This window comes from Equus asinus, chromosome 17, assembly GCF_041296235.1.
Source record: "Equus asinus isolate D_3611 breed Donkey chromosome 17, EquAss-T2T_v2, whole genome shotgun sequence".
Taxonomy (NCBI): domain Eukaryota; kingdom Metazoa; phylum Chordata; class Mammalia; order Perissodactyla; family Equidae; genus Equus; species Equus asinus.
In genome coordinates this window covers 45,299,394-45,315,256 of record NC_091806.1, presented here as the reverse complement: position 1 = coordinate 45,315,256, position 15,863 = coordinate 45,299,394, and the positions used below count along the sequence as shown (strand labels likewise).

Sequence of the window (15,863 nt, the reverse complement as noted above, 5' to 3'; positions counted from 1 at the left end):
AACTGAATTTATTAATTCCCTCCTGGTAAGATTTCTTTAAAACTGAATTTGTTAGATTTATAATCTTTCTAAATTTTTATATTACTTAAATAATTGAATCTAATTTTCAATTAAAGTGTCTTGTTGAATTGTCTTAACCACTTATAGAATATCCTAAATGTCTAGATTTTTTTATTTTTATTTTTTTTTACTATTTATACCATGTTTTACTGCCCACACATAGAAATGTTTGGTCAATATATTTCTGTGGTAGAATGTTGATACCGTTTAAATCTTCTATGGAAGGGCCCCTTTTTATCTTCACGAAATAAAGGATAGTTTTCTGACTTCAGTTTTTTAAAGGCTAGTCTGTTTCAGCTTGATCTAAGAGGCAGGTCATGTCCATAGCTAGGAGAGTTCAATTCTGTGTTTAGAAATATCAAAGTTAAAATTGGCACCCTATATGTTAATTCATTAGAAGGTTGTCCTAATGTGACGGAACCTTTGACTGAGTAGTTTTCCCTTGGCCTGTCGAGTTGTGAAAGTGGTCAGGATCTGAAAGTGTCGGCAACAAGTTAGCGTGTTCGAGGTCGTGTGCACTTTACTGAGGGAACCTGAGGCCCCTTTGTCGTTAGGTACACATAGCTGCCTTCCACCCGACCCTGAGCCCTTCCTGGTAATACTCAAGGGGCAAAAGTTCTTGTGTTCACCATGCAGTTTGGTTTCTCTATTTAAAAACCAAGTTGCAGTTTCAAAGCACCGTTTTTGAAATACCCAATTAGTGTCTTTTCGGCACTTTTGATGAATTCAGACTTTAGCATTTGTTTTTTTTTTTTGAGGCCTTTGACATTCTTTAACAATCAAATCCCACTTCTGTTCATTTATTTTGTGTGCTTTCATTTAAGCGGTACTTTTTAAATACTTTAATAACCAGCTGCTGGAATTTCATGTGATATCAGACTCTTGTTTGAATCTGATTTATGAGGCTTTCGTTTCTATTTCTAACTTAAATAGGAGCGTTTTAAACGTGCCCTGTGTGCTCCTCCAGGCACTGGAGTAAGCTGGCTGTCAGGCCCTGTGCTCCCTCTAGAGCCGCAGTGCGATGAGCGAGGCGAGGGCGGTGCTCCGGATCTGCGCTCTCCAGGATGCTGGTCGCCAGCCACACGGGACTGTCGAATGCTTGAAATGCGGCAAGGGCAACGAGGCACGGAATTTTAAATTTTATTTAATTTTAATTGAAACAGTCCCATGTAGTGGTGGTTCCCACATTGGACAGCACAGCTCTAGAGTGTGCAGTGTTCCTGGGCAGGTAAATTAGTAAAAGCCAGCTACAAGACAGCCTGTGACTTAGTCGTTATCTTCTCCCCGAAGAAAGACCCACTATACGTAGTTAATATTTTGTCCTTTTTTCAATTTTAGCAGTCCAGAATTATTACCTGACAGTACTTAAGTGTAATAGAAATGTCTGGGTATAGAATTTGTTTTAACAGAATTCTGTGTCCCTATTTATTTTTAAGAAAGAATAAAAAAGACTGTTGGGTAACTCAGAAAATTAAGTAGCGGAATACCTGAAGCCATTTAAAATGGAATGAACTCTTACCAGACTAATAGAATGGCGTATGTTTCACATACAATTCTAATTTGTAGGGGGACACACTACATTTAGCTTCCTGATCATATTTTTATTAGGCAAACGTTAGTTTCCATTCCTGAAACTACGTCTGCTGATGAAAGGTAGAAGCTGTGTTTGGAAGCGTGGTGGATAGAAAGGGGATGAGCAGCTGGCTAGACGGGTGATGCGCAAGTGTCTGACAATTCCACAGTTGATTTGTTAGACAATAAACATATTTTTGTTGGAAAAAAGCTGTTCCTTTGTTTCAGAGGTGGGAATCTATATTTTCAATATATTTACTCGGTTGAATCTTTAGTTCAAGTATACTTTTTTGGTTGACGTTTGAACTCAATAATACTAAAAACCTAAAATCTAAATACCTTTAAGTATTAAATCTAATATGTACATTGAAATATTTTGGCCCAAAATTTAAATATTTTTGGTTCCCAAGTTTTTCAGGGTTTAGTAGGAGCGCTTGTTGCCAGTTCCAATTTCAGACATTGACGGCCATTGCAGACTGTTGGTCACTGTGAACACATTGACAACATGAGGAGGGGACCCAGATTCGGGGACTGAAAGGTGGCTGCCGTGAGAGAGAAGGGAGGTAGGGGCAGAGATGCCGGGGCCTGTAGAGGGGAGCCAGGCGGTGGTTGCTCTGTGCTTTAAAAGTTGAGCTGTCGGGGCTGGCCCCGTGGCGGAGCGGTTAAGTTCGCGCGCTCCGCTGCAGGCGGCACAGTGTTTCGTTAGTTCGAATCCTGGGCGCGGACATGGCACTGCTCATCAGACCACGCTGAGGCAGCATCCCACATGCCACAACTAGAAGGACCCACAACGAAGAATACACAACTATGTACCGGGAGGCTTTGGGGAGAAAAAGGAAAAAATAAAATCTTCAAAAAAAAAAAAAAAAAAAGTTGAGCTGTCACAGCACTGTGCCAAGGATCTTACTGTCAATTTAAGTTCCTTTTCAAATAATTTCAACTCAGTTTGGAAATACCTGTTATTTTTTTGCTGGGGCACAGGTGCCATCGTATTGCTGGTTTACGATCAGCTCTCTGAATCTGACCTATAATGAAAAGAGGGACGTTTATGATGTACAACGAGGCTTTTGTTCCCAGCGAAACAAAAACAACTGCCAGAATTGATAGTAGCTTGTCAGGATTTGTATGAATTAAGAGATGTGGCTGAACAAATATGGAGCCCAAATCATAAATCACAGTACTTTCATAAATGGGTGGATTAAAGACAGAATTAAATATAGTGCCATTCAAATGGCATGCTTTCCTTCTTTTTATTCTGTTTGGGAGGAAAGCGCACACGTCCCTCTGCACGTATGTGCCTTTATACAGATGTAGCCGGTATCCTCTAGGTTGGCTGTGTAAACACAGGCAGGTGTAGCATCCTTCGAGGTGGGTTAGAATCGTTCTCCTTCTTTGAAAAGTGTTAGTTGAATTTTTTACCTCTGTGAGACTCAAAGACTAAGTAGCAACATTCCTTTGATTGACAGGCATTTGCAAGTGACTTGGTTTCAAATACTTAGAAGCGTCTCAACTTTCTCCATCTTGATGTTGTGAGACGTCTGACTTCCTTATGTCCTTGGTGGCAGTGAAATGACTGCCGTTTGGTGCAGCTCACTAAGGGTGAGGTACAGAAAGCCGGGGAAAACCTCCTGACTGGGTGGAGGCCCCCAGTGTCTCTCTCACGAACAGCTGCGCTTCCAGCCCCTGTTTCTCTACGATGAGCCATAAGCACACCTCCTCACTGTGTCCTGGAGGTTTACTTAGGATTCGTGTTAACTTTAGAGGGCTTATGAAAAGCCCTGTGCTGGGGAAGAATGGGTCCTTTTGAGAACATGAGCAAGATAACACACACACAGCATTGAAAAACAGCTGTTCAGTATTTCTAGGAAATTATTACATAAAAAAAGTGTAATTTAGTGTCTTTCACACAGGCTAGCTTTCGTTTTAACGAGGAGGTTATTTTCCTTAGCTGCATAGACAAGGAAAACCAAATTCAACTCTAAAAGTGCCCCTAACTGAAGTAGGAGAGTTGAAGAGACGTTTTGAGAAGTCCTCGTTGAGCCTTTGCCATTGTGGAAAGAGATGTAATTGTTGGAAGCAAGCTTGAAACGATAAAATTAGCTGTAAATGTAACCTGATTTTTTTCCTTTCTGATACTGGGAAGCGCATGAGGTCGGCCGCGTCCGGTAGCAGCCTTTTCAAAGAAGCAAGTTTGGCTGATTACAAATAACCAGTTTGCTTATTTATCATGAATTGAGGAAGACACAGTGTCAGTACGTATTGTTCACTCGGTGTAACCTGTGCCAGTTGGCAGGAGTGTCAGAGGAGCGCTTTGTCCCTTCCTCCGTCAGAACGGCGCTCCGTGTTGGCCGGGCCCTTCTGTGCATGAATGGAGAGGTCTGGCCTCACTGTTTTGAACCGTCTCACAGGCATGAACGTTTATCGTACACATCAACGATCACTCGAGTGTTGTCCTGGAAAATGTTTTGTTTTTCGAGTAATAGAAGGCTAATATTAGTGCTTGTTTGAGTACTAATCGTAATAAAATTAAAGGCATCAAGGCACAACGCAGATATGTGTTAGTGATTCAAAAGAGGAAAATTGGGGACACGGTCTTTTTTGAATTGAGAAAACAAAACGTCTCTTCCTTGTTTTCTCTTAACCCCAGTTTAATTAGAAATTAAGCCACACTATAATATAAAATACGGAACAGCCCATAGATAGTTAATATTCAGCTATGGGCTGCTGACAATCATTTCTTTCTGGAACAAGGTCACACTGACTGTGCAGACAGTAGGCCTGCTCGCTCACGAAGAGCCCTGCTTTGTCCCCAGAGACCGTGAGCGCGTGTCCCTGGTAACTGAGCACTGAATTCTGTGTTTTTTCTCACTGTATTAGGGTCCTCCTGAGTTCAAGTTGTTTTGTCTACTCTGCTTTAAAAAATATCCCCTGGTATGCTGAGTATGATATAATCATGTCTATTTTCTAAGGTAGTCAAAACTTCCTTCTCAGAAGTAAAACATTTTCCCAGTATTGCGTGTTCCCCTTTGCTCTAAGCTAGTATTTCTTCAGTTAATACTCTCCAGTGATAGTGGCCAAATTACTCTCTATAGTCCTTCCATACCTGCTTTGGTGCCTTCTTTTGGTAACTAAGTAAACCACAGACTACTGTGTCTAATTTTGACATATGCAAAGTGTCTTTGTCTTGCTGGTCTTAAATGTTTGGGATTTACAGCATGAAGCCAGTACAGATTTCTGGTCCTTGAACGCTGGTGTGGCCACAGCCCACCCCTCTTGGGAAGGAATGTCTGTGCGTTGGGAGGCGTGAAGGGCGATGGGGGCAATGTGCCACTTTAGCTGTCTGTGCATGTGTTCTCTGCTGCAGGCTTGTCCATGCGATCGTGCCTGGAGCACCCTGGTTTCCAGGTGACAGACACGATTCACGGTATAGTATGAGTCTCTGAAGCTGGAGCATTCTCTACAGCTTTAATGTCCTTCGTTTTGTTCTTGGTTTCAAGAAATGCTTTTTAAAAAGAAACTTGTAATGCTTTTGTTAAGTAGCACCAGCTACGGTTTGTGCTGCGCTTACAGAGGTACAGTAAATGAGATTTCACAATGTTATATATTGAATATATATCACTTTGTTTTGGGGGGCTTTTTTTGCTGTTTTGTTTTTTTTTTTTTTGTCCAAGACAAATCAGATCCCTTCCTTCTGTTTCCTCAGTAGAAAATGACAAACATTTAGTAATTTAAAAAATTTATGGGCCTCAACCTGAAAATCTAATTGAACTATTTCGCTTTTCCTTCCTTCATTCTGCTTTCAGCGTTAGGAAAACACCGTGCTATATTGGCATTGTGGTCAGAGTTAGAAACACTTTCTTCTTCGTCCTTATCGAGTGGCATCCTTTTTCGTGTCCTGGCCGTCCCTGAGACCTCTGTGAACTTCGGTAGTCCTGATTCCGTGTGTCAGCCTACACAGGCGGGACGAGCCAGGGCTCGCTTCCTGGAGACACGTTGCTTGCGAGTCAGCCCCTGGGTGCTTGTGCTGTCCTTGCTTCGCCCTGAGAGTCTCGCGGAAGCAGGTGCCCCTGGCGCCAACATGGAGTTTGAGAAGGTCCTGACAGGAGCAGCCTTTACCTGGCCTTCCACTCGCCTGTCTTTCTGCCGATTTGTCTACCTAGAGCCTTTTAGAAGTTCAAGTCTCTTGTTCATGTTCATCAAGCCATTTGATCTTGGCAAAGTTCAAAAAGATCAAATTGTTCTAGAATGTTCCTTGGGATAGTTGAAGATACTCTGGACACTACCATAAAGTGTTAGAAATCATTTGTTTAAATTCTTGTAATTCGTACGTGCTCATTAGATAATCACATAAGCTGTGCTTTAAATCATTGCCTTGTGGTCTCTGCAGAATATTTTCAGAAAATACTACAAGATACCATACAAGCAATAAATACAGAATGGTTTCACAGAAATCAGGGAGAAGGAGAGTTAGGGTCTGTGATGACGTTGAAAAGAGAATGAACTTCCGGATGTTAGTGGAAAGAGCTGCATGACTACTGTACGCTCTGTGGAGTCGTGATTCTCGCACTTTCCCGGGCCAGCTTACCTGAGCGATGGAACAGGGTCTCGTGATGACAAGGGATGGTGACAGGTGCCACCCTGTGTTGAGCATCGTCTGTCTCCTGGAGAGTCGAGAGTGGTCAGATGACCAGGGTGGATCTTAGAAGTCTTCAGAGTCACAGACTACCCGGCAAGGAAGCCTGTGTCACCCCTGGGCCTGTGAGTCTCCCGGGGACTGAGCATTCGAGTAGGGCGGCACAGCGTTATTCTTGGGCGAGTGCGGGTGGTCTGGGACTTGCTCGGGACTCGGCTCATGAGGACAGTTCCAGGTTAGTGGAGAGTTGGAGGCCTTCCTGGACCAAAGCTTACATGCCCTGTGAGTTGTCTAGGCAGCATTTGGGTTGTTCTTTCTTAATCACTCACTATGGATCCCAAAGTGCTTTTAAAAGGCCACAATCAACTTACTCTTCATAGAGCCTTTAAAAGAGACAACAGCTGAATGATCCAGTGAGTTCTTTTTTGGTGGGGAAGGGCTGGTGGAAAGACAATGTCCTCCATGTTTCTGTAAAACCCTCTTATTTGTATCTTTTTATTTCTGTAGCCGCCATTATATTTAACGTAGTGGTTACTTCTTTATTATAACATTTTCTGTAATTGATGGCGGTTTGATTTCTTAATTAGCCTTTCCAATCAATTAGGCTCTTGATGACGTCATTCTTTGTAGCTGACTCCTGGCTTTTCCCGGCCCGTCTCGCGGGTGGCTCTGCCTTAGCGGATCTTGTATAGGACCCCGTTCACTCAAGTGCATTTTGCTCATCTTAGCCCCTAAAGTTGTCTTACTGCCTTTTGATTTTTATTTTCTTTTCAAAGCGTGAAATAGAACATTTTGAAAACTAACATATTCATAGAGTTGGGTGTCTCCTTAAGCATGTTTGATGCATTCTTCTTGGGTGTTGAGATTTCAGTTTATTTTAGAACCTGTTGTCTGATGGAGAGTTTGAGCTGTTACAGAGGTGGAGGAGAAGGGTGTAATGAGCCCAGGGCCCAGAACCCGCCTCTCCTCTGACCAGTCTTCTTTCCCCTTCACTCTCCTCATTCGCCAGGGTTGTTCCAAAGTAAATTCCAGACTTCATGGTATTTGTTCCATGAATGTTTCAATCTGTGTCTGCAGAAGGTGATTTTAAAAAAACACAGCCACGATAACGTTTACATCAAAAATTTCTAATAATTATTTAATACTAAATAACAAGTGTTCAAATTTCAAATAAATGTAAAAAGTTTTGTTTTATAACTTAAGAAAGTTAATTTTCATTAATATGCAAGTTAGTTGACGAAAAATTTGGAGTCATGTTAAGTATTTGCACGATATAGTTTAATGTCTGCTTTGAATAAATATGTGCCTCTGAAGTAAGATCCCACAGATTCCAAGATATATTTTATTTCCTGTCTTCCTGGACTAGAACGTTCTCTAGCCTCTTTCTTGGCAGTACGAGTCCCTGTCCTCTTGGCTCACCACAGGGAGGCCTCTTCTCTCGCCTTTTCTTGACGTCTTCTTGCTTCGAGATTTCCTGGAGTTCCTCTTCTTGTTGACAGGATTGAGGGCACCTGAACATTCTGTACTGAGGAAACAGAACAGAGGGCTGACTGTGGCAGAAGTCCATCTTGCCTTCATGGTGGTGCTCTCATGGGATCAGTAATGCATTTATTTGGGGGTGGAACGGAGTGGGCAGGGGTGGGCAAATTACTAATGGAATCCATTCCCACTTAATGGTGCTAATATGTTCAAAAGGAATGGCCTTGGGAACTAAGCCAATCTCTAACTTTGGACGAATTGACTTGCTTTTGAGAACACCATTGGATGAGGGAAAGGGACTTCTGTTGGCTAAATAACCCATTAACTGTATCTCCCTAAGAAGATACAGTGGGAGTAATAACAGCATAGGAATAACCATAGTCATTTAGAATCTTGTACAGGTCAAATCCCGTTACAACAGATTTCAGTAGGATATCCAAATTCCTTATTTGTCTTAAAGCTTTTCCTACAAAGTATCAGTATGCAATATATCAGATTATAGAACTTTTTTTGTTCTTAACTTTCCTCAGGGAGAAAAAAACACAAGAAAGCTTTGATGTTTGGGGGATGTTTCAGCCCCACTCAGCATTCTAATGAACACCGTAGCCGGTCTTCCCACTGCCAGGGTCGAGGATGTGAGTTTGCCATGGCCACTCGGCTCTGGCCCCCTCACTTGCTCCCTGAGCTGGCCTGCCTTGACTTCACAGCGACGGTGTTCATTTTTCGTGCCGTCCAGAAAGTATGGTGAGCACCAGCATCTGCTTGGTACTTTGGACGGATACTAACAATAAATAAAAGATGGATCCTATTCATTAGGAACTTGTGGGCCACTGGGGAGAGGAGACAACTAAAGTGTGAGTTTAGGGACTGGCCCCGTGGTGTAGTGGTTAAGTATGGCATGCCCTGCTTCGGCAGCCCAGGTTCGCAGGTTCGGATCCTGGGTGTGGACCTACACCACTTGTCAGCCATGCTGTGGTGGCGACCCACATATAAAGTGGAGGAAGATTGGCACAGATGTTAGCTCAGGGCTAATCGTCCTCAGCAAAAAAAGAGGAAGATTGGCAACAGATCTTAGCGCAGGGCTAATCTTCCTCAGGGGGAAAAAAAAAGATGGAGTGAAGCTCCCTCTTTATGATAATGGGGTTTGTCATATCATATATGTCAAACCATCAGCAAGGGTCTGAAAGGGTTTTTGTAGTATTTTGATTTTTGTAGCTTTCATTGTAACGGGATTTAACCTGTAGCATCTTTTCATCAGAGAAATGCAGATGACACCAACGAAAATATGATATACCCCCCATTTATACTTTCTGTACTTTGTACAAAATGTACTTAACTGTATGTTAAAGATATTACTGAATATGTCTAAGTGCAAGCCTTTTGCAGATAGTTTATGAACGTGGATGTTTATTTTGTTTATCTTTGTATTGAGTAAGCTAGAACATATGCTGTTTATACAAAACACGCATTAAAACGTCTGTGGAATGTCATTTCCGTGTGTGTGATGGATGAGAGTGGCCGCTTTAAATCACTGGGTTTGTTGAACGGTGCTAGCATAGCTGGTGTTGCTTAACGTGGCATTTTTTTTCCTGTCCACACTTTCCACCCTTGGTACAGGTATTTTTGATAAAGCTGTGGAATGGAAAGGTATGTTTTTCTTGGGGTGTTCAAGCATCTTTTACCTTAAATTTTTTAAAGAGCTTCCTTTATGGGCCTTCCTTCTGTGTCTGGCTTAAGCAGACTTAGTTTAATTGTAACAAATAACATATTTCCAGGGGCAGTATTTGGGTATAAAATTGTGACATGACACTTAAGTTTCTGCCTTGCTTTTCCCCGCCCCCGGGTTAAAGATAGTAGGAGGGTTTTTAAAGCATTCGGGGTGGGGGTTGCTTTTAAAAGATAAGGTCTGTGCCATGAAGAGAGAACAGAGCCCAAGAGTTGCTTTTGGTAGTTAATGATTTGGTAGTTAATGATCTAGTCGTTAATGCTAGAATCCTGGTTGCCAGTGATTTGCAATTTCGTTGAGGAAAGTGCTGTAAAAGTATCCCTTAATACATGCTTATATGAAATAAGTTTAGGGACCTCATTAAGTTCGCACCGTCCTCTCTTTGGTGGAGGAGGAATTCCGATTGAGCTCACGATGGGCGGAAGGCGCAGGGCCAGTCTGTGAAGGGGGCCAGCTGGTGCCTGCAGGCTCTGCCCCAGTCCCACCTGCGAGAGGCTTTCTTCCCTGTCGGGGCTTCGTGTTGCCCATGGCTGGCACGGGCATGGGTGCGCTCCATGTTCCGGCAGGAAGAAAGCCGTCCTTAGGATAGTGTTGACTTGACAGAACCATCTAGCTAAATTGGAGAGACTCAACCTGACCATTTGGCTGATAGGAAAAGCACTTCTATTGGCTTTCCTCGCACAATGAAATTGTGACAAGGTATACGGGGATGGTTGTGAGAGGCACCGCTCTCTGGTCTCGGCAGCACGCCCCTTTTCTCGTACAGACATGAAGTAGCTCCTCAAGTGTCAGTGCTAGTGCTGGACACTGGGGGTGCCCTTCACACTGCTACCGCTGCCATCAGTGGGCTGAGAACCACTTCTTAAAGATCGGTGATGTTTTGTAAACCCTGACTGTTTTGGTGGTTGCAAAGTTAGTGTCTGCTTGGTGTTCCCCATCTCACCGGAAGTGTTTGCTTTTTCTCATTCGTAGAGGTCCTGTAATAAAGAGGGATCCGAACAAGCTCAGAAAGAAAATGAATTTCAAGTAAGTAATTGAGTCCATTCCGCATCTGTACAAGTGTCAACTGGCATTAGCGACCTTGGGGCTCTGGTGTGGCAGGCCCCTTCCTTGCCCCCGGAGAGTCCGGTCTGTCTGTCGCAGAGCATGGGCTCTTGGTAGATCGGGAGTCAGACCCGGTGAACAGTGGGTGTCCCAGTTCCTACTGAGAGCGTAGGGAGCTGACAGCGGTGTCTTCAGGGCCATCTAAACAGCATTTGGGTGCTAGGTGATGGCAGGTGGCGTCACGCTTGTGCATGATATTCTGATGTGGAGGCGATGTGGCTTTCGCTGCTGCCTCGTGGCTGTCCCTGCCCGGTTGTTTCAGTGGCCGCTGTTCCCTGGGACAAGTCGGAGAGCTTTTCCTCTGCACGGTGCCCAGATTGGAAAGGCTTTTTAATAACAACGAGATTGGAGTTCAAAGGGCCCACTTTCTGAAATGTACATTCAGAAGATCTTGAGGTTGAGAGCACTGATGTCCCGTCTTGAGGCTCAGAAGTGGGGGGTCCGGAGCAGTGGTCTCCTCTCTCTGGGGAGTGAACCACTTTGGAGCATACTCGCCCAGTGTATGCAGGTTTGTGTATAAGGGGTGTGTGTGTGTGTGTGTGTATGTATGTACACACACACAACATAGAAAACGTGTCTACACACGGATTTTACTAACTGTCTACTAACTATTAAAATAATCAAGAGATAGAGACTGAAGAGGTGAGACTATCCAGGAGCGGCAGTGCTGCTGTGTTCCCCTCTCGCTCCGGGCTTGGTCTGCACGCGCCCTGCTCTGGAGGCCCTGGGCTAGAGCATCTTGAACTTGTGCTCGCTGGGGTGACACTAGGTCATCGACTGGGAAGTGATTGCCATCCTGTTTTCAGCCGTTCTGAGCCCTTCCTGCATAGCCCTTTGTATGTCCCGGCAGTTGAAAATCTTGGATCCCTAGGACCTCCAGGATGCTAAATCCAGAGAAGATTTTCAGTTCTCATTTTATCTTGACTTCTCAGCAGCATTTGACATGACCCCTGCCCTTTTTGAAATATTTCCTTCCCTACGGCAGCGGCAGCCGGAGACAGAGACACAAAGTAAAGATCTCTCCTTTCTCCTGAGTCTCCTTCCTAGGCTCGTCCTCCTGTCGTCTTCAGTGCTGGAATTCCCTGTGAGTCGGCCCGAGGCCCCCCTCCCATCCTGCGCTCTCTCCCCAGGCCCGCAGATCCAAACCCTGTGCTTGCATTTCTCCCGTAGGCCGGGGGTTCGCGGCTGAGGCCCACACCTCTGTGTGGAGCTGATGCCGTCCGCTACAGTCTCTCTGGGTGTCTCGCCAGGTCCACAGTGAAGCCGTGATCGCCTCCCCTCCCCGCAGCAAAGCCTGAACCCGCCCTGTCTGTGCAGGCTGGAAAGCCGGGGGTCACCTCTGCTGCTCTTCTCTCCCTCCCCCCACATCCAGACTGTCCTTTGAGCTAGACCTGGGCTCTGCCCGCTTCTCCCTCTGTGCCTCCCACCTCCCTGGTCCAGGCGGCCACCCTCTCCTCCCTGGGCTCCCACAAACCATGCCCTTCTTCGTCACTGGAGTCATCTTTTGAATTCCTCATCTCATCACGTTATCCTCTTGCTTGAATCCCTCCCGCGCTCAGTCTCTGTTCGGGGCTGAGTTGGGTGGGCTTTGTCCAACAGAACCCTGAGGCCTGATGCTGCTGAGCGCTCCAGTCTCATCTTACCACCGCCCCCCATTCCCTGCTCTCCAGCGTGTTGCCCTAAACTATGGGGTTTCCTTCCTGTCACAGGGCCTTTGCAGACGCTGCTCCTTCTGCCTGGAATGCTCCATTCTTTGCCCATTTCCCAGCCTCCACTTCGCTTACAATCAGGATCTCAGCTCAGGTCCCTTCCACAGGGAGTCCCCTCCTGCTCCCTAGACTGGGTTTCCTCCGTCCTTGCTCCCCCGGCACCCTCTGCCTCTCCCCTGTACCTTCCATGGCTGTACATTTTCAGTGTTAAGTGATGGCTGCCTGTTCTCGTGACAGTCTAAACTCAGGGCAGGATGTCGCTGCCGCTCCCCTGCCTGGTGTATAGCAGGGGGTGATAGAAGATTGTTGAACGCTGGCTGCAGCGGGTGCCAGTGGACGGCTCTGGAAGGTTCTGCCCCTTGCCTGCCAGTGCGCACACACTTCTTGTCCCTTCTTCTCATCAGTCTGAGTTGCCCTCGCTTCAGGTGACCCATCCGTCACTGCCACATTGCTTCTTCCTCCTGCTGGGTTTCTGCTCAGCAGAAAACAGGTGATCTGATCTTGTGTATGGTCCTTTTGGGTCAAAAGTGGGCAGTTGGCTGTCAGAATGGAGAAGGAAGTTTGTCTTTGTTGAGCCCCTTTGAATGGCTGGTCTTTGTCAGCAGTCTTTGTTCCCTCTCTTCGGGACATTTCCTCTACTGACAGGTCCTCTCCGGGCCCTCGCCTTCCCTAGGGACCCCTCCCCTGCAGCCCGCTCCAGGAGGATGTTTTTTCTATCACTTCCCATGGACGTCGGGGCCACTGGTGGGGATGGTTCTTCTTGCTCCTTCCTCGTTTCTGTTTCCATTTCTCCTCTGCTGAAAACCCTAGTTCCTTTGAGGCTCGAGCCTCGAGGCCCTGCCACCCACACCCGTCCTGATAGCTACCCTGCTTCGGTGATGATTTCTGTGTCTGGCTTGCTCTTCAGACCCAGCCACCTATTTGCCTTCTCTGTGCTGCACCCAAGCAACTGAGGATTGTTAGACGACAATGACAGCACTGGGAGGACTGGCTCTGCCTCAGTTCACGGTGCAGAGCCTCCAGCGGGAGCCTGCCGAGTCTCGGAGGCTGCCTTCCTGACCTGAGTCTGTGCTTCAGACCTCCCCTCCCTACCCTGAGCAGGCACTGGGACCTCAGCCTTGGATGGCTGCTGTGTCCTCATCTTCCCACTACCAAATACGGGAGCCCTCTGCGTTCGCCCCCGTCCTGTCCACAGACTTGTCCTTCCTCGTGCTCCAGCTCCAGCTCTTCTCTCTCCCTGCCCACTGGCTGCTGCCCTTCCACCTACTGCTATGGCCCTCTGCACGGTGACACGGCTTGCTGGACTCATGCTCTCCTTGGCCTCACCCCATGTAGCTCCCTCTGGTAGCAAGATTTCTTTTTTAAGTTTTGTTTTTTTTTTTTTTTTTTGAGGAAGATTAGCCCTGAGCTAACATCTGCTGCCAGTCCTTCTGTTTTTGCTGGGGAAGACTGGCCCTGAGCTAACATCCGTGCCCATCTTCCTCTACTCTATTTGTGGGACGCCTGCCACAGTGTGGCTTGATGAGCAGTGTGTATGTCCACACCCGGGATCCAAACCTGCGAACCCCGGGCTGCCGAAGTGGAGCACGTGAACCCAGCAACTATGCCACTGGGGAGCCCCCCCAAGATTTCTTTTTTTTTTTAAAGATTGGCACCTGAGCTAGCAACTGTTGCCAGTCTCTCTTTTTTTTTTTTTTTTTGCTTTTTCTCCCCAAATCCCCCAGTACATAGTTGTATATTTTAGTTGCAAGTCCTTCTAGTTGTGGCATGTGGGACGCCACCTCAGCGTGGCCTGATGAGCGGTGCCATGTCCGCGCCCAGGATCTGAACCAGTGAAACCCTGGGCCGCCGAAGCGGAGCTCGCGAACTTAACCACTCGGCCACAGGGCCGGCCCCAGGATTTCTTGAGAGAGTATTAACACGTGCTCTCTGCCTTCTCACTTTCCAATCCCTTTTTTTGGAAAAAGTTTTGATAGTATGGGACAGTACAAGAATACCATAATAAATACCTTTATTCCCACCATACAGAATCAGTAACTTGTTTTTTCATGTTCCTTGATGGCAGTCTTTTTTTATATGCATTTATTTATTTTTAACCTTTTATTTCAAATTCATTGTGAACTTAAAAGTTGCAGAAATAGTACAGAGGTCCCACCTGCCCCTTCCCCAGCTTCCCCGCTGTTACATCTTTACGCAGCCACAGGGCAGTGATCGAAACCAGGACGCCAGCGATACTAACTAAACGACAGGCCGTCTTTGGGTATCTCAGGCTTTTCCACTGATGTCTTCTTGTGTTCTGTCCTGGGATTTAGCAGCATCCCAACCTTGCATGGGTGGTTGTTTTTCCTTAGTCTTTGGCAATCTGTACAGCTCTGCTTTTTTCTTATTCGCCGTATTGATACTTATGAAGACCAGTTATTTTGTAGAATACCCTCTCAGTTTTGTCTCATCTTTTCTCATGATTGGAATGAGGTTATGCATTTTGGGCAAGAATAACACAGAAACGCTGTTGTGTCTTCCCAAGGGGTTCATAATCTCGATATTCTTAGGACTGGATTTTAGTTTTTTTAGAGAAGTAAATCTGTACAGATAAAGTGAAAAGTCAGTCTAAACACCTCCCCTCCGCCCCTCTGGTCTCTTCCCCCTCTATTTGCTCTTCACCGGCCCCAGTCTGACACCTGCCCCCGCGGCTCCTGGAACCTCTCTGGTGTTTGTCACTGACTTCCACGTTGCCAAATCCAGTGGCCACTTTCCTCTTGCCCCTACTTGTCCCCTCGGCAGCATCTGACACAGAATGTCCCTCTCCGTCGTGACATCAGACAGCTTCTCTTCCCCCGCATCCTTTCCTGGTCCCTCCTGCTGCCCCCAGCTAAATCAGCTGTTCAGGTGGTGGGTCACACACCTCGAATGGGGCAGGAAATGTCAGCGTTTTTTGTTGTTTTTTTTTAATGAAATAGAGTAGAAAATAGCAGAAAGCATTGCAGGTTGCGAGCATATAAGGTTCGTCGTAGGCGGGTGTATGTGATGAGCTGCCATGTAAAATGCATTCCAGCCACGTGGAAGCCACTGCTAACAGACGTCGGGAGTTCCCAGGCTCCGTGCTGGTTCATCCTCTTCAGCTGGTTCATTAGCTTTGATGACCGTCAGTGTGCTGAGGACTGTCTCTCTGGCCAGGCCTTGCAGACAGCCAGCCCACTCGGCGGGCCTGCCAGCCTCTCCGGGCTGGATTGTCTCTTCCTTGATTGCCCTGCCCTGCTGCACGTGCCCCCCCCCCGGCCCCGCCACCTCATTCCTACCTCAGCCCCGGGCTTCCCTGCTGGCCTCTGTGTGCCTCCTCTCCCCGCTCAGCTGTCAGGGTGTCTCCTTGGAGTAGCTGCCCCATCACGCTGTCCTGTCACCCTCTGGTCCTTCGCTGCACTTGTCCCACTCAGCCCTTGGACCTGCTCACTGCCATCTGTTTCTCCCCCTAGAATGCAGGCTCCATGCGGGTGGGGGCCGTGGTATCTTGTTTGTGTTTCCCAGGGCTTACGCAGTGCCAGGCACATAGGAGGCTTCAATCAATATTTTTGGGTGAATTTAT

The 15,863-nt window shown here is 46.5% G+C and overlaps 1 protein-coding gene across 3 annotated transcripts in view; it reads left to right on the top strand.

Moving 5' to 3' along the window:
* CHKA (choline kinase alpha) overlaps positions 1-15,863 on the top strand; it is a 52,606-nt gene that overhangs the window by 17,417 nt on the left and 19,326 nt on the right. The window contains exons 3-4 of one of the 3 annotated variants that reach the window (XM_070488288.1): positions 9,362-9,391; positions 10,443-10,496. The exons of 1 other annotated variant lie outside the window; for it this stretch is intronic. In XM_070488288.1, the coding sequence (XP_070344389.1) occupies positions 9,362-9,391; positions 10,443-10,496 (84 nt within the window). The remainder of the gene's footprint in view (positions 1-9,361; positions 9,392-10,442; positions 10,497-15,863) is intronic. One more of the 3 variants, XM_044762466.2, reaches the window with a different exon arrangement.